The sequence below is a fragment of the Rattus norvegicus genome, chromosome 3, assembly GCF_036323735.1.
Source record: "Rattus norvegicus strain BN/NHsdMcwi chromosome 3, GRCr8, whole genome shotgun sequence".
Lineage (NCBI taxonomy): Eukaryota > Metazoa > Chordata > Mammalia > Rodentia > Muridae > Rattus > Rattus norvegicus.
Window position 1 is genome coordinate 162,281,505 of NC_086021.1, and position 18,183 is coordinate 162,299,687.

The 18,183-nt window shown below is 40.5% G+C and overlaps 1 protein-coding gene across 2 annotated transcripts in view; it reads left to right on the plus strand.

Annotated features, from left to right (window-relative positions):
• Asxl1 (ASXL transcriptional regulator 1) overlaps positions 1 to 18,183 on the plus strand; it is a 67,915-nt gene that overhangs the window by 7,677 nt on the left and 42,055 nt on the right. Inside the window, exons 3-4 of one of the 2 annotated variants that reach the window (NM_001427647.1) lie at positions 863 to 865; positions 3,138 to 3,246. In NM_001427647.1, the coding sequence (NP_001414576.1) occupies positions 863 to 865; positions 3,138 to 3,246 (112 nt within the window). Of the gene's footprint in view, positions 1 to 831; positions 866 to 3,137; positions 3,247 to 18,183 lie in introns of those variants that run through there. The other variant, XM_063283837.1, reaches the window with a different exon arrangement.

An 18,183-nucleotide genomic window follows, 5' to 3' on the forward strand; every position in this document is an offset into this window, starting at 1 on the left:
GTTTAAGTGAGGAAGGAGGAGTCCCTATAATAGCTGTCCCTTTTTGGGACTTGGAACAAACAGCATTTTGTCTGTGGGGGATATTATTTATATACATGTTTATGTATGTACAAGTGCATGGTGTGTGTTAGGTCAAAGGACAATCATAGATGTCCTTCCTTGCTTTTTGAGAAAAAGGGTCTCATTGGGACCTCTGCTTGCAAATTGGGCTGTGCTGGTTTGCTACCAAGTCTGTCTCTGTGTCCCCAGCACCAGGCCTGCAAGTGGATTTTTTTGTTTGTTTTGTTTTGTGTGTGTGTGGGTGTGTTTGTTTGTTTGTTTTAATGTTTTAAAATTATTTATGTATGTATATAAGTACACTGTAGCTGTCTTCAGACACACCAGAAGAGGGCATCAGATCCCATTACAGATGGTTGTGAGCCACCATGTGGTTGCTGGGAATTGAACTCAGGACTTCTGGAAGAGCAGTCAGTGCTCTTAACCACTGAGCCATCTCTCCAGCCCTTGTTTTGTTTCTTTAACGTGGTTTTTGGAATGTGAAGTCTGGTCTGAGAGCTTGCTTGACAAGTACTTTATTGAATAAGCTTTGCTCTCCAGCTCTAAGCAGTTAGTGTATTATATTGCTAATCAAACTGTAGCCATTTGAAATGAGGAAAGTTATTTCTCAGTCACATATTTAGCTAATGTTTTGTGGGGTGGGATGCTTATGGTTGGCTACAGCCTAACTATTTGACTTGTAGCTCTGTGCTTTACAGTGTGCTTTATTTAATTTATTTATTTAATTGTGCTTTATTTTCCCCCCCCATGGGCTATTCTCCATCGTGCTGATGCCTTTCCTGCGGTTGGATCACTATATCAATAGAAGGTAAGTTAGTTCCTTGTTTATGTGTTTTCTTTCTCTAGGAATTGCGGCACTCAGGATGGGTGAGCAGCTCTGACATAGGTGTAGTGTGTAGTGTAGTCGTCACACAGGGACTTGCCAGCTTGGTGTCCCTTTGTAGGACACGCTAGCACATGTGTTTGATGTTCTAGATTGTGTACTTACTTGCTTGTAGTGACTGCTTTCTGTTGTTATTTTTAGCATCTAGTGTGTTTCAAAGTAGAAAATGGCTTTTTTACATTTAGTCTTATTTTTAACATGTAAATTAAGGTTGCTAGTTTTGAAAAATAGAGGCTTAAGATACTTTTTTTTTTTTTTTTTTAACATAGCAGGGAGAGGGAAGAAAACGTGCACAGGTAAACCCTAACACTCACATTCTAGTGGCAAATGTAACAGTAATAGGCATTTGTCTAGTTTTGACACCTTTTTCATTGTTAAGATTAGTAAATGTTCTGTCTGTGAAGGCTACTATTTGTGGTGGGGCCAATGGAACTTGATATACTATCTAGTTGGATGGTTAAACATTATGCTAACTCCATTTGATGGCTTTTTTTCTTTGTAATGAAGTCTGTAGATGAGACTCATCCATTCCCTTTCACAATAAAGAAAAATCAAATTATGGGTGGTATTATTAGAAAATATTTAAATGCAAAAAAAAAGTATAGGCTTATCAGGATTGAGGTCCATTTAGTCTGATACTTTCATAAAGCTATATGGCAGTATTTGGCATGATATGTATATCGCAGTGTAGATAATGGAAAACCTGTTTTTGTTCTTTATTCAAAATATTTATTACATTTTACTTATTTTTTGTGAGTATTGGGGAGGGGGGTTTATAGAGGTAAGAGAATAACTTACAGGAGTTAGTTCAGGTTTTAAGCTCAGTGGTGGGTAATGCGTGTCATGGTGGCCATAAGAAAGTATCACATACCTGAGGTACTGATAACTGTTGTAAGCTGCCAGATATGGATGCTAGAAACGGAGCTCCAGTCCTGTTGACTACTGAGTTATCTCTCTGGCCCCAATAACCAAAATAGTTTCCCTTTTTTTGGGTGGGGTCGGGGTGGGGATGTGGAGACTCGTATTGAGTAGTTCTGGCTGCTTTGGAACTTACTGTGTAGACCAGGCTGACATCAAATTCAGAGATTACCCTGCCTCTACCTCCGTCTCTCATGCTGAAAGTAAAGGCGTGCACCATTACTCTCAGCCGAGAAAACTCATTTGTAATAGTAAAAGTTTTGTTGTTTTGAGAAAGGGTTTACCTGTGTAGCCCTGGCTATCCTGGAACTCACTCTGTAGACCAGGGTGGCCTCAAACTCAAATATCTGCCTGCCTCTATCTCCTGAGTTCTGGGATTAAAGACATGTATGTGCCCAATGTAAAATTTATTACATTGTATTATGTTTCAGTTTTTGAGCAGATTCTCATAATATAGACCAATATGGCCTGAAACTATGAAGTTCAGACTTTGGCCTCCTTACTCAGCTTTTTTTTTTTTTTTTTCCCTCTCGGAGCTGGGGACCGAACCCAGGGCCTTGCGCTCGCTAGGCAAGCGCTCTTCCGCTGAGCTAAATCCCCAACCCCCTTACTCAGCTTTTTGAGGGCTGAGGTTATATGAATGAACCAGCGCACCTGGCTAAGATAGGTGCTCTAACGTTTGTTAACATATGACTTGGAAATTTTTTAATTTTTAATTTGTCTATACTTAGATACCCTGGAGGCCAGAAGAGGGCATAGGGATTCCTTGTAGCTAACACTGTTAACAGGTTGTGAGCCACCCAGCATGGATGCTGGGACTCGAACTCTGGTCCTTTGTGAAAGCAGCCAGCAGACTCTTGCTTTTTGTTTTTCTTGTCTTGAAGACAGGAGACAGGTTTCTTCACTCTGTAGACCAGATTGGTCTCAAATTCAGAGATCGGCCTCTCTCTGGTCTCCTAAATACTAGAATTACAGGTTTGTGCCACCATACCTGGCTTATACCAAGCACTTTAACTGCTGAGTGGTCTCTAAGTATTTTAGAGCTTGGTTGTGTTGTCAGGAAACCCACAGATGTGCTGGTGCGTGTTCTGAACTGTTGAGTGCACCACAACTGGACTTGAGTTGTTCGTCTCCCCGTGCTCTCATAGTCGTCTGTGCAGTCATGGCTTCTGCTTTGATTGCTTCACTTCTTGGTTTGGAAAGGAATTCGAGGGTGTTTGGACATTGGCTAAGGAGACACAACTTCTGTGATCCATTTCCCTCCTTTCATCTTTTACAGTGGGACATCCCCCCTCGCGTGCCTCAATGCCATGCTACATTCCAACTCAAGAGGAGGAGAAGGGCTATTTTATAAATTACCTGGCCGGATTAGTCTTTTCACACTCAAGGTAAAATTAGTTTTCAGTGCAATGGTCCTCAAAGCTTTGTGCATAAAACCTGGTGGGTTTGCAATGATGCTGGTGGATTGATGTCTTTCCTAATATGCAGTCAGATAACACTAATGTTTGGTCCTTAACGGTGCTCTGAGATGCTGTAGTCTTATAGACTATTAGGAGTTACTAAGTTATATCACCTGTGTTTCTGTGTTCAGCTTTGCTTAGTAGATTCTATGCAGTTGAAATGTGTGTGTAGTGATAATTACAGATGTGCCTTAGTAAGGTTTTTGTTTGTAATAATACTGTCAGGGATAAAATTACTGTGCAACTAACGTACCTGCTCTGTGGAAAGGAACCAAAATGTGCGTATCAGAATATACTAAAACACTAGTTATAAAGGAGTAGTTCATAATAAGCCTTATTTGCTGAAATAAATAATTATTTTCTACCATTTCTGATATATTTGGCTGTCATTTAGATCACAGTCTGAAAACTCTTGTATGAAGGGCTGATACAAATAATTGAGATTTTGTTGACCTAGTGGCTCTGTCAAAATAGCCATCTCTCATCTCATGCACATGCACACTTTTTCTAAGAAGAGGTGTAATGTATAGTAATTTTTATTGCTTTGTCTTCTATTTCATAGACTAGTTTTCTTTTAGAGACTTACTTTCTTTGTAGTATAGTCTGGCCTTGAACTCTTGATTGCTCAAAGTGGCCTAAAACATGTGATCCTTGTGCTTTTGTCATACTAGTACTGGGATTACATGGGGTTGTCACCATGCCTGGCTTTACAATGTTGCAAATATGGAAAAACAAAGAAAGAAGGGCTGGAGGGATGCTTCAGTGGCTAAGAACACTGACTGCTCTTGTAGAGAACCAGCACTTGATTCTCAGCACCTATGTGGTCCCTCACAACCTTCTGTAACTTAGTTCCAGGGGTTCTAGTACCTTTTTCTGACCTCCGTGGGTACCAGGCGTGCATATGGTGTGTGGGCATATAGGGAATGCACACATAAAATGAATAATAATAAAGCATTAAAAGAAGGAGTACTACTGTACTTACACAGCCATACATTTAAAAAAGCACCTTTTGGAGTTGGGGATTTAGCTCAGCGGTAGAGCGCTTGCCTAAGAAGCGCAAGGCCCTGGGTTCTGTCCCCAGCTCCGAAAAAAAGAACCAAAAAAAAAAAAAAAAAAGGCACCTTTTTGGGGGAATTGGGGAGATAGCTCAATAGGTAAAAGCAGTTGTTTAATCATGAAGTTTGGAGTTCAAATCCCTAGCACTCAGGGATTTGAAGTGTGGTGGTGTGGGCAATAGGACAGATGCACCACTCCTCATAGAAGCTGGTCTTGACTGGGCAAAGTGGAAGAACTGGCTCTGGTGACTGGTGGCATGGGGTACAGGAGTGCTGGTGGACTGATTAAAGCAGCTACCACCCAGGCCTAGATCCAGAGCTTTGAGTTAGCCCATCTCTATATCTTCCCCATCTGCGAACTGTTGAAACTTGTGAAGGAGTTGGTCCTGCAGAAACAAAGCTGCAGGACCTCACATGGGGCAAGGGCAATAACAGGATATCCTAGAGGAGTCCTGGTGAGGGACCAGAGGCCCCGAACCAGACCAATGACGTACTGTAATGAACTGAACATTTACAAATAAAGCTATGTGGACAAAAGGATTTATTGTGTGGTACACTATAGCTTCCATGAGATACTTTTTGGTTTTGTTTTGTTTTTTTTTCCTTGGTGGGGGGGGGCATTGCAGGGGCAGAGGGTGGGTACAATAGGATAATAAATGAGTGGGATTGGGGTACATGATGTGAAATTCACAAAGAATTTGTGGGGAGGGGAGGATAGCTCAGCGGTTAAGAACACTGACTGTTCTTCCAGAGGTCCTGAGTTCAGTTCTCAGCAACCACATGGTGGTTCACAACCATCTCTAATGGGATCGGATGCCCACTTCTGGTGAGTCTGAAGAGAATGACAATGTGCTCATATACATAAAATAAATAATTCTTAAAAAAAAAAAACCAAAATACAAAAAACTAAGCGTGACTTGAATGTCTGCCTGTTTAACCCCAACACTTGGTTGGGTTAGAGACAGGAAGATGATTGGGGCTTGTTGCTACAAGATTAATGAGAAACTGGATCTTGAGAGAATGACATGGAAAGTGATAACGCAGAACAGGTTCTTCTTTGGCCTCTCCGAGGCCACCTGAACACAGTGTGTCTATAGTTGTATTCAAGCATAACACACAGTGAGCAGTTAGGAGGGGAATGTCAGTTCCCTTGCAGTTTTCATTAGAGGAAAAAGCAAAGGGGGGGGGGTAAATTAGATAATTGATGCTTTCTTTTTGGGGTTGGGATACTGTTTTATTTATTTTTTGAGACAGGGTTTCTCTTTGTATCCGTAGTTGCCCTCAAACTATCTAGATTAGGCTGGCCTGGAATTGAGGAGTCTACCTGCCTCTGCTCCTAAGTGCTGGCTTAATTGTTGCATTCTTACAATGTTAGAACTACAATCGAAATTTATATAACTCGACTCCATATTAGCAGCTCAGAATTACTGATGTATCATTAAATACAAAGGAAAGACTGAGTATAGAGTAAGTCTGGATTTTAGATAGGATAAAGTCATCACCACTGTCATTTATAAGGCAGTATGAAAGTCCATTTTGAGTTTTAGTAGATGCCTGGCAAGCAGTGTTCTCTTTCACAATGCAAATTAGATGACATGGCTCCTAGTTGACTCTCCTCTACCCTGAACTGCTCTCTTAGCATTTCTGCTTGGTTACTAACTGTCCTTTAGATAGCTATGCCTTAAGTTTGCTTCTCAACCACTTAAAACCTGGCTTTATACTTGCCAGTGTCACTGCCTGGAAAACTGGTCACATCTTGCAGCTTGGTGTCTAATCCGATGGTGTCTTAACTGAAGGAAGAACAGAAGATGGTGTTAGTACAGTCTTGGGCTAATTTGTGTTTGTCGATGTTCTTTTTTCTGTTCAGCAAGTTAATATTTCAAGAATGTAATGTTTCTTACCCTCTTAGGAGCAGTTCTACACCAAAATCTGTTTTTTTTTTTTTTTTTTTTTTTTTTTTTTTTGGAGCTGGGGACCGAACCCAGGGCCTTGCGCTTGCTAGGCAAGTGCTCTACCACTGAGCTAAATCCCCAACCCCCCAAAACCTGTTTTAAGAATCTGCTGATATTAGAAGTCAATCTTTCTTTCTCAGGCTGTGGACAAATCTGGTTTCTTTTAATTGCTAACGGAAGATGTCATATTAAGCCAGCTGAGCCAATGGCTCAGCAAGTAAAAGATGATTGCCACCTTTCCTTAGGACTATGGTGGGAGGAGAGAACTGACTTCCTGCAAGTTGTCCTCTCACCTCCACAGCTGTGCTCCATAGATGCACACACCCTCTCACCAATAAATCTTTTTTTTTAAAGATTTATTTATTTATTATATTTATATTACACTGTAGCTGTTCAGACACACCACAAGAGGGCATCAGATCTCATTACAGATGGTTATAAGCCACCATGTGATTGCTGGGATTTGAACTCAGGACCTTTGGAAGAGTAGTCAGTGGTTTTTTTTTTTGTTTTTTTTGTTTTTTGTTTTTTGTTTTTTTTTTTTTTTGTTCTTTTTTTCAGAGCTGGGGACCGAACCCAGGGCCTTGCGCTTCCTAGGTAAGCACTCTACCACTGAGCTAAATCCCCAGCCCCGTAGTCAGTGATTTTTACCACTGAGCCATCTCTCCAGCCCCCAATAAATCTTTTTAAAAGTACAATAATAAAGAGCTTAAACATTTTAAGTATTTTTAAAAATAATATTGCTCCTTTGTAGAGTTTGAATTGTAGTCACGTTGATTGTTGAGGGGTAAAAAACTCATTTAAAATTCATCAACATACTTAGACGATACCTTTTATAGTACTGTACCTCTCGGGGGAAAGAAGGCATTCTTTCTAATGCTTAAAATCCTAAATTTTTTTTTTTTTTTTTAAAGATTTATGTATGGTACAGTGTTGCTGTCTTCAGACACACCAGAAGAGGGCATCAGACCTCATCATAGATGGTTGTGAGCCACCATATGGTTGCTGGGATTTGAACTCAGGAAGAGCAGTCAGTGCTCTTAGCCACTGAGCCATCTCTCCAGCCCTTATTTTGTATTTTTAATTTGACTTTATGTGTATAGTGTTTTGTATGCATGCATCTCTGTGTATCATGTGCATACCTAACTGATGCAGAGGCCAGAAGAGGACATTGGATCCCCTAGAACTAGAATGAAAGACTTAGGAGTTTCCATGTAAGTGCTGGGAATTGAACTGGAGTCCTCTCCAAGATCAGTAAGTGCTTGTAACTGCTGAGCCATCTCTCTCTGGCTTCAAGATTGATTTCTAATGTCAGCAGATTCTTTCATGGCTTTAGGTAGAACTGCTCCAGTGGGGGCAAGAAAAAAATATTCTTAGACATAAGCTTGTTGAACAGGAAGAAAAAAATAACCTAAAATCTGCACATTCTGTTTACAACAGAAATGGAAGTAAGCAAGAGTAAATACACAATCAGCTGACTTGCATGTGGTAACGTCTTAACATTTTCGGATCCTGAGATGAGAACTTTCGTTATGCCTGCTTGGTTTTAATTTTTAGATTGTCTTTAAATTTTACTGACATTTTGTAATGTTTGCTTTTATTTAATGTTAGAAGAGTGGTTAGTATGTGGTGGTGCTAAAGCCCTGGAAACAGGATTGATGCACACACCTTATCATCTTAGACCTAAAGTATAGAGGTGGCAGGATCAGGAGCTGAAGGTCATCCTTGGCTACATAAGGTTTGAGGCTCTCAAGACCATGTTTCAAAAACAAAGCTAGAGGATTGGATGAGAAGTTTATTAGGGTCAGGGTTTTCGCCAAGCACTTCGTGTGTTACTTGCAGTGTAACACTGCAGAGTTCAAACTATGGAAAGCTCTTTTGTGTCATAAAGTGAGTATATAAATGGAGATTTCAATTGCTATGATTGGAACAGTAACAAGGGACTGGAGTCTTCTCTTGTGGTTTCCGTCATTACCACTTAAGCTTCCAAGGCATCTTCTGTGAACCTCAGAATTCTTTTGAGTGCCTTCTGGGTTAAACATCAATAAGACTGACTACCATTATAGCATCTTTCTGTATGAAAAGTAAGCTAGCTATGGGCATTTTCTTTTCTGTTCTTTGTGATTTGTTTGCATTATTGGCTATTGACTTCCATTTTTATTTTAATTAATTTTTTTAATTATTCGTTTTATGTATGTGAGTACATTGTAGCTGTCTTCAGACACACCAGAAGAAGACGTTAGATCCTATTACAGATGGTTGTGAGCCACCATGTGGTTGCTGGGATTTGAACTCAGGGCCTCTGGAAGAGGGTTCAGTGCTCTTAACTGCTAAGCCACCTCTCCAGCCCGCAGTTGTTTTTATTATTACTATTATTATTTGAGAGAGAGAGAGAGAGAGACAGACAGACACACACACACACACACACACACACACACACACACACACACACACACTTGGGTGAGAGAACAATTAATGTGAAGTTATTTTTTTCTACTTTTAGGTGGGTGTTCTGGGGATCGAACCTAAGCAGTTGGTATCTTACTTAACTTTCTATTGCTATGATGAGGCACCATGAGCAAAACAACTTATAAAAGAAAGACTATTTGGGGCTTTCAGTTTCAGAAGGTTGGAGTTCATTACCATCATTGGCAGCAAGCATTGCTGCAGGCAGGCAGGCAGGCAGGCAGGCAGGCAGGCAGGCAGGCAGGGTGTTGGGACAGTAGCTAAAAGCTCAAATCTTTATTCACAAGTAAGGGAGGCAGAGACATTCTGATAATGACAGGAATCATTTGAAACTCAACCCTCCCCACACCCCTACCCCTGTAATTCACCTCCAACAAGGCCACAGCTCCTAATCCTTGACAAATAGGTGTACCAACTGTGGGCCAAGTATTCTAATAGCTGAGCGGCCCTACTGACACCTGTTATCACAATACTCTGCTGTAGGAAGTCTAGTTAGATTGGTACCATTTGCTCTGTCTGATTAGCTGAAGTAACCATTAGTCTTAATGGAGGTTTTGACCTCTCCTCAGTTGGCAAAACATTTGAGTACTTGACCATACCTGTCTGAATGTGGGTATGATAAGTGTCTAGATTTCCAGCCAACTGTAGTAGCAAGAGTAAATTTGACTGTTTTCAGAGCCTTGCGCAGAATCTGTTTTATGCTTAGGAGATGAACTGCTTTTTTTAAATATAAGATTTTATTGTTATATTTTAATTCTGCATGTGTGTATCTGCATATGCCTGGAGAGTTCAAGTGCCATGAGGCCAGAGTTGTTAGATTCTTTGGAAATAGATTTACAAGTGGTTCTGAGCTGATCAGTGTGGGTGATGACTGGGCCTGCACTGCAGCCCCTGTAACCCCCTACCTTACCTACCTATCCATCTGCATAACATTTATTTACTTATTGGTGTACGTGTGTAAGAGCATGCATGCCACAGGAACCCATGTGTGGATGTCAGAGGATAATTTACAGGGAATTGGTTCATTCCTTCTACTGTGTAAGTGGAATTTGGGAATTCTGGGACTGAAATTCATGTTGTCAGTCTTGGTGGCAGGTGCCTTTAACTGCTGAACCATCTCACTGGGCACCTTTTCTTCCCTTTTTTTTTTTTTTTAACATATAGTGTGGGTTGATTCCTGCCTCTACCTCCAGACTGCTGAGATTACAGACATACATGCCATATCATGTTTATGCTCTTCTCAGGGTAAAACCCAGGGCCCATTCATGCCAATCAAGCACTCTGTGTGCTGAATTGCAGCCTCAACCCAGACAAGAACTGAGTTTTGTTGGAACATGATATGATATGGTCATAGTAAAGGTAACGGTTAGGAAAACACTGACTGTGAGTGATTTTTGTGGTAGCTTGAGGTAGAAATGAATTGGTGATTTCCAAGTAGCTAAAGTGATGCTTATTTGTAAAAACAAACCAAAACAAAAAGACTAGTTGTAATTATTATTTTTTAAATATTTAAATTTCACCAGTTTCTGAGAGAAAGATTCTGTATAATATTCCTTATGATCGTGTTTGGGAAAATGTTTGAATTTTTCCTAAGGTCAGCCAGCATAGAAACTAGGTTTGATGCCTCTTCAGATCAGGTATTAGGTAGAAGGATTTGTTTATTCTGAGAAAATTGCAACTTTTTACTTAGCAGCTGCCTTTTATCCTGTTGTATCCTTCCTTCTCAGGAATCCCACTGCCCCTTCTATATTCTAGTGGCTTCTGTGGACCTTCCCTCTCACTTAAAGCATGTTCTAGGCTGACAGAATATATCTTATGTTTTATAATATCCTGAGACTTCGAAATTGAACTTAAAAGTAATGATCTGATTAATTTGGCAATGGAATTTTCAATTGTTCACAAATTGGTATGGTTCTTGTTAGCATTTTTTAGCCAGATTTATAGTGAAAATTAGTAGAAAGATTTGAGAAACATGTAGACAGAAAGTGCAAATATTAAAAGCTATAGATAAAAGGTATTATTAGAGAAATTAGTGGCATTAAAAAGATGCTAAGTGGGCAGGGGTTGCTAAGTGGCTCAGCAAGGTTGCTGCCAAGCCTCACAACCTGTTTGATCCCCAGCACCCACACAGTAGAAGGAAGACAATTCATCCTCCTAAAATTCATCTTCATGCATCTATGCATGTCTTGTGGCCTGCAAGCATGCACAGACACAAAGAGACAAGCAGTTTATACTGGGACAATAGGGAAGATGCCTCTGAGGGGAAAATCAGGATTTGAACAGGACTCACCTTTGACCAGAGTATAAAATTGTAAACTCGTTGGAGGGATCAGCTATTCATAGGGCATTCAGAGTTTGAAGCTAATTGAGTTGGCAAATAGGCTTTTCCATTTTTCACAAGATGTTGTCTTTGCAGACTTGCAGATGTAATTGTTATAGAGTCATGGGGGCTTCCAATGGGCTTTCAGAGGGAGGACTGAGAATGCATCAGCATCGGTGCTGGCAGTCTGAGAGAGTGATACATGAAGTATGTATAAGATCTCAGCTGTAGTAGACTCCCCTAGTGTCAATCAAGTGTGAAGCTTTAGCTGATCACATCACTGCTCAGATGCTTGAGAGAAGCAATTTCAAGGTATGGGGAGAACAATTTCAAATTATTGGGGCACTGTGAGGCAGTAGAAGCTTGAGCATTAAAGGCTATTTTGTTTAGAAAGATAATGTCTGTGAACCAGTGACTTTAGAAATGTATGCCTTAATGTCAACTGATTGTTTATTCTAACCTTCTCTTTCATCTACAGATGATTCTTTATGCTAGGTTTTTCTCTTGAAGGTATAACCTGAAAAATGCTGTTTTAAAAACAGTCTGGTGTGATGTTGTATACCTTTAATCAGATGCAGAGGCAGGAGGATCTCTACATTCAATACCAGCCTAGACTGCATAGTGAGTAAATTGGAGGCCTGCCAGAGCTGCATAGTGAAACTCTGTCTCAACAAACTACCAACAGCCAACAAAGCCCTTCAAAAACTAAAACTTATCATCACATACTAAAGACTAAAGCAGTTCCTGTCTAGGCTACTGCTACTACGTCATTGAGAAACAACTGCTTTTCGCCTTTTTAATTCACATGACAATCAAAAAGCACATGTGATCATGACTTGTTTTTGTTTGACACTTGTCAGTGGTTCCTATGGCATTGATAAAGATTCAGACCCCACTCAACACCCCCTGCCTTTCTCTCAGTTCTCTGGGTGTCTCAAACTGCTACTAGTTTTGGCTTTCCTATTTCAAACTCTTCATTTTGCGTCTAAACTTCTTATCAGTTACAAGTATACAATTTCTATGTCTGTTTGAGTACCTGATAAATCTCTCCTGATTATGCCTTGGATGCAAAGATGCTATATTATTTTGCTTTTGGCTATATCTAATAGTTGATAAAGTAAAAGTTTGTCTGTCGAGCTGGATGTGGTGGAACACACTTGAAACCCCAACACTCGGTAAGTGGAAGCAGGAGAATTAGGAATTCAAAACTACTTGGTTACTGTAGGGAATTTGAGGCTAGCCTGGGCTACATGAGACCCTTCCTCGAAAGAAAAACTGTTGGATAAATGTAGTGAAAAATACATGGAAGAGATTGATTGTCTTTACCTTGCTTTGGGGGTTAAGGATGTAGCTCATTGGTAGAAAACATGGCTAACACAAAACCCAGAGTATGAGTTCCAGAACCATAGGAAAAAAAGAGTAAGAAACCTGTTGTGGTAGGAGGAGTATTTGCTTATTGAGACAGGGTCCAGTGTGCAGCCTAGGATGGCTTGGAACTCAGTGTAACCCAGGCTGGCCCCAAACTCTTAATCCTTCTGCCTTAGCCTTTTGAGTGCTAGTATAGTTGTTCAACACCAACTCCAATTAATAATACAATAACAGTTCTCAAAATTAATTGATTCAGGATAGAAATTTTTAGTGTCAAAATAGGAAACTCTAGCCAGGGATGTCCAGCAGCGTCTTCATGAAATGGTGTACTTAAATAAATATCCACTGTGTGCACCCTTTTTAACCTCAAAAGGAAGCTGTCGTGGTCATTGCTAATCTTTTATATCTTCTTCCCTTCTTCCCTTCCCTTATCTTTTATTTTCCAACAAAGCTTTTAGAATTGTGTGTGTGTGTGTGTGTGTGTGTGTGTGTGTGTGTGTGTGATTATATACATCGTTGTTTATTTTTCCCCCTCCTTTGCTGTTAGGCTAAGCATTCTCAGGTATGGGAAATTAGTTTATGGTGTTTTTCTGGTGCATAGGTACCTAGATATTTGGTTTGATATACACAAAATTTACATCAGAAAGGTTTCATAATATAGATGTCTTAATTATTCACATGTTATAGCCCACACCTCTTCTTACCTTGCACTGTTTCTTTGATATCACAGTCTTACTCAAATGTCAGTGGCTCTTGGTTGAGGCTTTGGTGGAGAATTTATTGCTTTGTGGTTTTTTAATCTCAGTTGTCTCTTGCAGAAGCAGAGAAGTGGTTTCTACGTAGATACTTGGTGCCAGAGTGGGAGTATGTGTCTCATCTGAATATTGTGTATATTCTCTGTATATTCAGGGACATATTTTATATCTGATTGCACATGTAATAGCATCTCAGAATTAGCATGTACAAAACTAATGTCATGATTATTTTTCCCACAGCTGTTTCCACCCCTGTCTTGACTATACAGTAATGGAATTTCATCTTTTAAGTGGCCAGTTATGAAACTGACCATGAGGATTTGAGGCCTGAAGTGATGCACAGATTTTCCGTCTGAGGAGCCATGGGGTTGCACTGTCTTTTCTCTAATGTCTGAGTGCTTCCTTTTGTGCAGTTCATGGCAGATAGTGAAAGAGAAAGGGTAAGGAGAGAAGTGCCCCCACCCCCTTTGTTTTTAATAGGAGCACACAGAATAGTGCATGCAAAAGGCATGGGACTCTATAACCCCATCTTTGAAGTTGCTCAGATCGAAACCTTGCTTTGGAGTAACTCTTCACTGCTTGCCCATATAATCAGCAATTCTTGCTGCATCTACCTTCAGAAGACATAGCATTTTAGCATTCTGACTGCCATGACCCTGGTAATGGGCCCCATAGGCTCATGTGTTGGAGTGCTTAGTCACCAGGGAGTGGAACTGTTTGGGAAGAATTAGGAGGTGAGACCCTCCTGGGAGGAGATGTACCACTGGGGGTCAGCTTTGAAGTTTAAAAGTCCCCCACAAAGCCAGGTCTCTCTTGCTACCTGCTACCTGTAGATCAGGATGTAAAGCTCAGCTACTGCTCCAGTGCCAGCCTGTTTCTTGACGGATGGTCATGGGCTAACCCTCTAAAACATAAACCCCTAGTTAAATGCTTTCTTTTTTAAGAGTTGCCTTGGTCATGGTGTCTCCTCACAGCCATAGAACACTAAGTCACCTATATTAAAGATTCCTTAAGGCCAAATAGTTGAATTCTGTGATTGTAGACAATTAAAATGTTGCTACAGAGCAGAGTAGACTACTTGGACTACTTAGTAGTCCCTTTGTAAGCCAGTGATTGCCGCTCCTGTGCAATCAGCATCCATGTGCCTTGTGACTAACTAAACCAGCAGTTCTCAACCTGTGGGTCCCAGGTGCCCCAAAAGGCCAGTGGAACACAAAGATACTTATTTATGATTCATTACACTGCATTAGAGTTACAAAGTAGCAAGAAACATAATTTTACAGTTGGAAATCACTACAACATGAACTGTATTAAAAGGCTACAGCATTAGGAAGGTTGAAAACCACTGGTCTAAACTTTTAAAGTTGTATTATCAGACTACTAGGTTCTTTTGGAATCCTGACTGGGTTCCCCTGTTTGCTGTAACCTGTGTATCTGTGGTTCTTACTATTAGCTTTGGTAAATGCCTTGGCTCATATAAGCTACCTAGCTAATACAGTCTTATGTAACCATTTTCACAGTGAAACATGTCCTCCAGGGGAATTTGAATATGCATTTCAGGCCGTAGCCATTCATACTTACCTCAAGAATGAACTGTCTTTGTCTCCCTTTGAGATAAGAACTATTTTGGTTTTTGTTGTTTGTTTCTTTCTTTCATTGATGGATCTCTATAGAGGAAATTTCTTGTTGTTTTGAGCCAATCTAAACCTAAAATCTAAAGAGATTTTACAATACTGTTGGTCAGATTACACCATTCCTCTGCTTAAACCCTTTCTGTCCTATTTTCTGTCTTCACTCATAATAAAGGTCACATTCCCTAATGTGGCTTTTGTAGAACCCTAATTACATCAACTCACTGGCTCACTGTTCTCTATTCTCTGGACTTCTTGGGGATCCTTGAACACGCTGCCATTTTCCTCTCAGGACCTTTTCCTCTGCTCTTTCATCTCAAGCACCATCCTCTTCCTCTTAACTTCTGCTACACTGTGCTGATCACATGTCTCATAGGACTTCTAGTCCTGTTCTTGCCTGCATTATTTTATTTTGTTTATTTTTCTTTCATATATTACATCCTGACTTCAGTTTTCTCTTTTTCCTCTCCTCCGTGTCCTCCTCCCCCATTCCCCCTCCCCGGCATATCTGCCAAGCTTCCTGCCTGCATCTTTTCCTCTTGGGTATTCACCACATTCTGACTGCATGTTATACATAGATCTCCTTTGAGGGAGTATGGTAGGCACTGCAGCAGTGAAGAGACCAAGACAAATCTTGTAAGAGAGAAAACATTTAATTGGGGCCTGGCTTACAGTTGCAGAGATTTAGTTCATTATCACATGACAGGGAGCATGGGAGCAGGCACTTGAGTAGTACCTGAGGGCTTTACATCTTGATCCATAGGTGGAGAGACAACTTGACATGGGCTTTTGAAACCTCAAACTTAGGTCAGACATGGTAGTGTATTCAGGAAACAGAGGCAAGTGGATCTCTGGGAGTTTGAGGCTAGCCTGGTCTACACAGTAAGTTCTAGGATAGCCAAATAGTAAAACCCTGTCTCAAAAGAAAAACCTCAAAGTCTGTCCAACAGTGACACACTTTCTCCAACAAGTCCACTCCTACTTCAACAAGGCCATACTTCCTAGTCCTTCTAATCCTTTCAAACTGTTCCTGGTGACAGCATTCAAATACATGAGCCTACAGGAGCCATTTTAACTCAAACCACCACAGGGAGGGATTTGTAATTTAGCTTATTATATCCTTCTAGACTCTAGAGAAAAAGTAGACACTTGTGAGTAAATGAATCACAATTTGTTTTCTTTAATTTGGTAATAACTGAATGCAGCAGCATCCTTGCTTTCCTGGACTAACTTTTCTTTTTATGAATCTATGGCTAGGTTTATAATTTACTCTGGATTTTACATGAGAATTTGTAAATTACATATAGATGTCTATGATACTCTAATTTTAAATTTTGTACAGTTTTGGTGGTGTCCCCTTCTTGATTTTCTGCAGTGGTGTGGTATTTTTAAGATATTCTTTATGATAGAATGTTTATCATAAACATTTATCATAAACTGGACCTGGTGTTTTGTTTACAGCTGAGTCTTGCACTGTATTATAGCTCAGGCTGGCTTTGAGCATATATCCTCCTAGCTTAGTGTCCACTGTTGGGACTAGGGGTTGGGACAATACACTGTGTGGTTTTACTGGTTGCGAGAATGTTACTTCTTGCAAAATATATAACTTTAAAGTATATATAAAGCTTGTGTCCTTAAAAAGAAATAGCAGATGGGGGCAGGGGGAGGCCTTCAAGTCTATAATAATCCTCATTCCTGACAGCTATCCCAAGCATTGATTCCTCCGAATCCACTCCTTTCCCTCCCTGATTCAGATTATAACTGTTCAGATTTCTTTTATAACAAGACCTGGTCTCATGTATCTCAGGCTGACCTTGATACTGCTGTGCGGCTAAGGATGACCTTGTTCTCCTGACCATCCTGATTGTGGGACTATACATGTGGGATAAGAATTGAACCCAGGACTTAATGCACTGTAGGCAGGTAGGCAAGCTTTCTGACAACTAAGTTCCCTTTGTTTTTATTTATAGGTCCACTCAGTTTGTACATTACTGACATGTATGTTCATGTATGTTCCTAAGTATGTTCTTCAGAGTTCCTTTTAAAAATATTTCTCTTGGGTTGGGGATTTAGCTCAGTGGTAGAGCGCTTGCCTAGCAAGTGCAAGGCCCTGGGTTCTGTACCCAGCTCCAAAAAAAGAAAAAAAAATTCTCTTATACTGTCCTTGTTTTTTTACTGACTTGTTTTTGTTTGTCATTTCTGAGCTTGATCTGTGAGAAGTTTAATTAGAATACTTTATAGTGTATACTATCTTGTGTGACTGATGGTTGGTCTGTTGTACACTTGTATTTGGCTGTTTCTCGTTGTGGTTTTGGCAAACTGTTGCACTGAATTCATGTCTCTCCGCACAAGTATGTATTGGCTTCTCTGTGGTGTGTGTTTCCACAGTGAGACCGAGTGATCGCTGTTGTTCTAGACCGAAGACTAAGTCAGCCAGCCTGGTTTCCAAAGCAGCTGTCTGAATGCGCTCTCTCCCTAGTGGTGGGTCAGAATGCCTCTTGCTCTGCCTTGAGTACTGTGGATTGGAAATTGCTCGTTTTCCTTCCATTCTTATATTGATGTAATCAGTGTACAGTGAAATTAACCCTCTTTGTGTACAGGCATTCAGATCTGAAGAGTTTTTTTAAAAATTCATTTGATTATCTTTGTATTTTAGTACAGTTTAAATGTATGCTGTTACAGTGTTGAGTGGAGTTGGCTCCAGGAAGTACTGCTGCTGCATGCTTGTCCATCCCCATTCAGTGGCGAATTGTATGAGATCACAAGCACGTGCACCAGTAGTCCTTCCTACCTTAGTTAAGTTATAGAGCAATCCCTTACCACTTTCATCCCCAGCATATAGCAACTACCGGTCCATAGTTTGCCCGTGCGCTGCTGCTTTTTCAGAATATCATATAAATGGAGTCATGCGTTCTATAATCTTTTGATCCCCCTGGTTACAGAAGGTTTTAAGCCACCATGTGGGTGCAAGGAACTGAACTTGGGTTGACAAGTTTTATTTCCTCCCCCCTTTTTTGAGACATGTTTCTTTGTATATAGCCTTGGCTGTTCTAGACCTTGTTCCATGGGCCAGTTCACCTCTGTCCTCCAAGTGCTGGCATTAAAGGTATACACTACCTCCTCTCACCTTGAAGCAAGTGTTTGTAACCACGGAACCATCTCTCCAGACCCAGCAGCCCTTTAAGTTATGTGTATGCATGCGTCTCTTTGTATACAAGAGTATGGGTACCCTTGGAGGTAAGAGGCATTGAATTCCCCTGGAGTTGAGAGCTCCCAAACAGCACTAGGAATAGAACCAAGTTCTCTGGGAGAGCAGAA